This window comes from Trichogramma pretiosum, unplaced genomic scaffold, assembly GCF_000599845.2.
Source record: "Trichogramma pretiosum strain Unisexual culture from Peru unplaced genomic scaffold, Tpre_2.0 scaffold13, whole genome shotgun sequence".
Classification (NCBI taxonomy): Eukaryota; Metazoa; Arthropoda; class Insecta; order Hymenoptera; family Trichogrammatidae; genus Trichogramma; species Trichogramma pretiosum.
In genome coordinates this window covers 2,153,761-2,159,820 of record NW_019641606.1, presented here as the reverse complement: position 1 = coordinate 2,159,820, position 6,060 = coordinate 2,153,761, and the positions used below count along the sequence as shown (strand labels likewise).

Sequence of the window (6,060 nt, the reverse complement as noted above, 5' to 3'; positions counted from 1 at the left end):
TAAAATCGAGGGAGTTTTGTCGAATTGCAGTGCAATCCGACGGCGTCTTCTGCTTGGATGATGGCTCGTTGCTGCATCGTTGCGCAAAAAATGTGTATACCTACTTAAAAGTCCGCGGCTTCGTTATTGTTGTACGGGTATCGTCCGAATTCGAGCTCGATCGCTCGCTCGCAAAAAAAAATATCAAAAAAAAAACATTACGAATGCACGGCATCACCGGCGCCGTGCTCGACTACCTGTTGCTCGGGGCTCGGCAGCACGTTGTTTCGCCCACGCACCCAGACACACACACACGACAGTGGAGTCGAACACGCGTATTAAATATGTGTCACGTCGATATTCGCCGTCGGCGGCAGCCGCTTGACCGTTCGAGTTTGTCACGCGCACCTATTCTGGACGGTGAATATTTGCATTTAATCTCGTTTTTAATAAGCGCGAGAAATGGTTGTTGCGCGAACCTAAAATAACATATCGATTGCGTTGGTCGTTGAATAATGCGTTAATCGATCGCGACGTTTATAAACAACTAACAACACAGCAGTGTCTGTAAAATTGACCAACCAATTTGCGCGCAATATTTGCTGCTGCGCTACTGCACCGACGCGCAATTAAACTTTCGTGCGTTAATTAACCGTGTCGGGCTTTTGTTTTATATAAAAGCTTACTCGAAAACGAACGCGTGTCAGTCCGCGTCGAGGCCCGAGGCTATGTATATTTATAAATTAGAAAAAACATTATTGCATAGAGCTTCAATAGCCCGAGCATCGTATTAGATCGCCGAGCTGTAATTGCTCCTGTATGTTATTAATTTTTAAATCGTTATTAAAAAAAAATGACTCAGACTGCGACACTCACTCGATGATTGATACTGTATCGCGTTTGTTATTTCTGTTAATCAAGATAAGCCTGCAGCAAGCGTATGAAATGCGATTAATACTCTTCTTTTTTTTCATTTACATCGACGCGATGACTGTGCTTGCGCGTTCGTTCTGTCTCTGTTCTTTTTTGCGTTGCAGCAACTATATACACTCGGAGCTGCGCGTCTAAATCGGAGTCGATATTCCATTCCCCGCTTGCCCCTCGCGACGGCTATTCTTTCTGCGCATCTCCTCTCTTTTTTTTTCGAGTTCGACCGTGTCTTAGGCCTGACCGAACTCGTCGTGGTTTTATATATTAATGTACGGTGTTATTGTTGTTATTATTGTATCACGTATACCGACGGGACGAAATCAAAACACACGATCCGCTGCTTCTGGTGACTGCATCGTCTGTATATGGAGAATAGGCGAATGATTGATTCGTCGGTAGTACGTCTCATTGTCTTCGCTGCCTAGGCTCAGGCGTGATTTAGTCAAAGGATTGCTCTTTTGCAAGTAATATACGCGTGTTTATTCTAACATTTCTAACGCCAAATTAGTTAACAAATTTCATGTTAAAATGAACAGGCGATTACAATTTTTACGATCATGTTTTACGGTAACTCGATTGTATATAGTATCGACAGGCTTTACCTGTAATTGACAGAATTTTCGTGTGGGAAACATCACACACGCGTGATTTTACGCTACAGCGCGCTTGTACGTTTCGACTTCATTAACTCGCGCTCGGGATCGTGTATATTGGCTCGATCGAATCAGTTATACAGTGTTGATGTAATCTCTTTTTGAATATCAAAGAGCATAATTGTGGCGCACTTTCTATAAAGACACTCTCGGCACGTCGTCGCGGTATCGCGCCAAAATGGATCTCGTCGATCTCTCGCTGTACACGCGTCTTGCTTTTCTTTTTCGTAAATTCGATATTTCGACTATTTTTACGACGGTAATAATAAAACTAGTTAATAATGAAAGAATGAAAGATTCTCTCTCTCTCTCTGAATCGCACAAAAGAACGCGAGCAATTAAAAAACAAATGCAGAATTTCATATAATATTAATATACCAGACTCGCGAGTCTGGCTATTAAAATGAAACTTCGCAGAAAGCCATTCGAATTCTTTGCCATCCTTGCCTCCTTCGCACTACTTCCACGAGCTCTGTAGTAGTAGTAAGGTAGGTATAACGTTCGCGCGCGCGCGCGGAAATTCTCGGGACACGAGATGATATGCGCTACAACTGCTGCTACTACTACTACTACTACTACTGCTATACGATTCGGAAGTCCAAAGTTCCGCGCAGCAGCACGTGCACTCTGCAACTGTCATTATTTTTCATAACAAAACAAAATTATCACCATCACGCGCGCTCGAAAATTTTAATTTCCCATGAGAAGGATTCCCACCCGTTCGCGTGCGCCTATCAAATGTGCGTTCGTCGCTGTGTTTGTTATATATATGTCGTATACAGGATGACACGTGCTATAGGCTACAGGCTAGCTCTTGGCTTTAGAGGAGCGAGAGTTTCTCATCGACCTCTCGCGCGGGGACTCCACTCGAGTATATATATGTACTGCAGTTGTATGCGCGGAAGGTCGTTTTCTCCGTTTGGTACTTAGCGGAGCACGCGCGTACTGTGAAATAGACTGCTACCTGTCACCGAGTGTGAATCAGCGCGCGCAGAGTGAAAAACGAGAAGAAAATAATAATGGACGAAATCAAATGTCACCCAAAAAAGCGTGGGAGAGTCCATTATTTATATATATACGCATTGAAAGAAAAATCCTGGCATCGACGTAACGACTGCAATGACAAGTGCGCGCGATCGTCGCTATGTAGCACAGCTCAGATTCCACGACGGCTCGATCTCTCGCGTCTCCGATGACTTTGATCCGGGGAGCCTGGGATGGGATAATTAATGGCACTTCCATACAGAAGAAGTGTCGGTGGCGCTGGTTAAACAGACCTCATTAGATCGCATTAGTCTTAGATTATTTCCGTCCAAGCACGTTTCCCATAACGTAATTAACGAAACTTTGTACATATACATATATTTCGAACGCGCAGCCTCGCGCTTATTAATTGTCGTTACGTTGCGATTATTACGACTCGACTGATACAAAAAAACTAATCGAGGCATTTCTCAATTTCTCTGATTTCAGCTACCACTCGAACGAGCGACTGTTTCTGCGGGACTTGGTCTCGTGTACTCCCGGCACGAGCGGCGCTCGTCTGGCCCGATGGCTCCAGCCGGACAGCTTCGTCGATCCTGGGAAATGCGAGATCGTCTACGCTCGCGAGGAGATGCGCTACGGGTGGCCCGCCGTCGTCACCCTAATTACACGGGATCAGTATGGAGAAGTCGTTCACGTGCCCGGGCTCAAAGTCAGTTTTTTTTCTCATGCCACTTATATTTATTAGACAAAAGATAGTAGTTAACTCTTGATCGAAATGAATTTTCATCATCATCCGACGATAGATCGAGGCGAAAGCCGTGCCGATCGACAAGCGCGACCTGACGAGCGACCCCGAGCAGGGCAAAAAGATCCGGCGCGTATCGCAGCCCGACCCGATGACCTTCGGCGGTCACTCGCAGCCCTGCCTCGACACGCCCTACGAGGTCACCGTGCTCGACGACCCCTACAAAGTCAGCTTCCACGCGATCAGCATCATGAAGGCCTATCGCAACTACTCGTTCGAGGAGCTGCGCTTCACCTCGTCCGCACTCAAGAGATCCAGCGAGTCGATGATGGTGATGCCGAACGGCGACGGCACCTACAGGGCCACCTGGACGCCCTTCTCCGTCGGCTGGTACTCCATACAGATCAATATCGACGGCTACGACATGGAGGACGTGAGTGCATTTAACGACAGTTTTGTATTACGAGCATCTTCTTGTAGTTTGTAATATGATAATTTTCATGCAGAACTACAAAGTGGAGGTGAAGCGGCCGCCGCAGGGCATGGAGCTACCGGCGCTGAGCATGGCCAAGAAACCGCTGCACCTGCCGAATCGGCTGCGCAAGTTCATGGCGAAGAACAGCGCGGGCCTGAGGATACGGGCGCATCCGTCGCTGCAGAGCAAGCAGATCGGCGTGGTGCCGACCGGCAACACGATCGTCTACTGCGACGAGGTAAATCGATTATTATTATATCTCGTTGCACAAGTCATGAATTGGATCGTTCAACTCATTTTTTCATTACTTTTATTTTTTCCGATCGAAAGATTCACAACGACGACGGAGTGTGGCTGCGGCTGAACGTCGAGACGATCAACAAGTACTGCAACAGCGGCCACTTGGAGGCCTGGTGCCTGCAGTACAATCAGCATCTGGGCAAAACTCTGCTGCTGCCCGTGGAGGAGCCGAAAGCGTCGTCGTATCAATTGGCCCGAGAGACTCTGGAGAAGAAAAAAGCCGAATTGAACGATGAGTAAGTGGTTTACCTCGCTCGCGCGCGCGCGTGGCTCGTCTAAAAACATTTCATATACGATCGAATTCATATAATCCATTCGAACGACACGAATTTTCACAGGAAGAAAAAATCCGCCGGCATAAGTCGTGGCAAGACAATGGCCGTGGTGACTTGCGGTGCTTCCGGTCACAACATCAGAAGCAGGCCAAGCTTGAAAGCTGGAGTTGTCGGGATGTTGGCTCTGGGCAATACCGTCACCGTTCAGGAATACGTAAGTCTATTTATTCGTTTCATTGGTTTTTTTTTTGTCACGCTGTTTGGGTGTTTAGATCGTCTGTCCAGCCTCGGTAGAGTCTGATATACGATTTGATGCGCGAATGCAAGTGCAGGTGCAATGTTTATAAAATAAATGCATTTGCGTTTTTATATACTTGTGAATCTATCGATCACGCGCGATACTCTTTACGTGGACGATATATCGCGTCTGAGTTTGGAGCAATTATTTATTCGTGCAACGCATCGAACACTTCTGGATATCGCACGCGCCCGCGAGAGAAATTAATTCGTAAAAAGTGAGGATTCGGATTGAATCGAAACTGCACTGCCTACAGGCGACGTGTGTGCAACCTATACCTGTTTTCAACTATTTGGTACGGAAAAAAAAAATGCTAAAAAGTGACCGAGTCACAGTCACACTTAGTAAAAATAGTTCGATGGGCCAATTTTCCTTATATACTTGAGGCGAGACGATTTCGCGCCACTTACGAGTGCCGCCGTCGAGACTGGGCTTCGACGCCCTGCGATCGTTACGCGCAACTCATTATTATGATGACTATTAATATAAATATTATTCGGATAATATAGCGTGTTTTGAAATAATTTTCCCGCCAAGCGCGAGCGAACGAAAACGTTGAATGGGTTATCCTGCAAAATATTAATACCATCCAAAAATTTCGATGACGCTTCTTTAAATTTAACTTGTGTTTGTTCGTCTTCCTGTACAGTTTGGGAATAAATACGGCACTTGGGTGCGGATCGATAACGAATCGGCAAGCAAGTACTGTTTTTCTTCCGAAGGTGAGGCTTGGTCGTTGGCCATCAACAAGCACGGAGTCGTTTACATGAAAATCACCCACGACAACGAGCTCAACACGATGGAGAAAAAGCCTTTAATGGCCGAAGTTTCACCTCTGAATCAGGTAGGATATTTTTTCATACTAAATGTTTGAAAATTTGACGATAAAACATGGAATAACTTTTTTCGTTCATAATTCTTCAGACGCCATCGAAGGCGATATCGAATCACAGAAATCACGAAGCTTTTGCTTCGGCGGCTTCCGACGGCCAAGAAAACGAACAGCAAAATCACAAGTCAGAAAATTCCTTTCATAATTGTGTCGCATCTGTGGCACCGATGACCAGCGGCCGCCCAGTCGACGTTCCGAATAACTCCTTTCTTTTTGGTAATTATGGCGCGGCGGCGGCAGCAGCATCGGCGACGAAGCAGCCCCAGCAGCAGCAAAACGACTCGCTGGCGAGTCACGAAAAAACACCAACCGATTCGTCGATCAATTTGTCGAAAAATCATCTGAAAGACGGCAAAGCCTTCAAGGAGAAAGAAAGCGGTCCAGGTGCAGTGGGAAAGTTGAGCGTATTGCAAAAGTGGCTCCGAGGCGAGGACAAGAGTCACAATGAGAAGAAAAGTTCTCCGGGCAGGTAGAAATGCCTTCTTTTATCGTCGACGCTGGAATAATTGATTTTCCGAAATTCTGT

At 46.3% G+C, this 6,060-nt stretch overlaps 1 protein-coding gene across 2 annotated transcripts in view; it reads left to right on the top strand.

Moving 5' to 3' along the window:
• Positions 1 to 6,060, top strand: part of LOC106652084 (E3 ubiquitin-protein ligase MYCBP2) — a 157,251-nt gene that overhangs the window by 141,789 nt on the left and 9,402 nt on the right. For both annotated transcript variants that reach the window (XM_023458430.1, XM_023458429.1), the window contains exons 20-26: positions 3,036 to 3,258; positions 3,353 to 3,727; positions 3,801 to 4,007; positions 4,100 to 4,305; positions 4,408 to 4,558; positions 5,292 to 5,486; positions 5,567 to 6,003. In XM_023458430.1, coding sequence (XP_023314198.1) covers positions 3,036 to 3,258; positions 3,353 to 3,727; positions 3,801 to 4,007; positions 4,100 to 4,305; positions 4,408 to 4,558; positions 5,292 to 5,486; positions 5,567 to 6,003 — 1,794 coding nt within the window. The remainder of the gene's footprint in view (positions 1 to 3,035; positions 3,259 to 3,352; positions 3,728 to 3,800; positions 4,008 to 4,099; positions 4,306 to 4,407; positions 4,559 to 5,291; positions 5,487 to 5,566; positions 6,004 to 6,060) is intronic.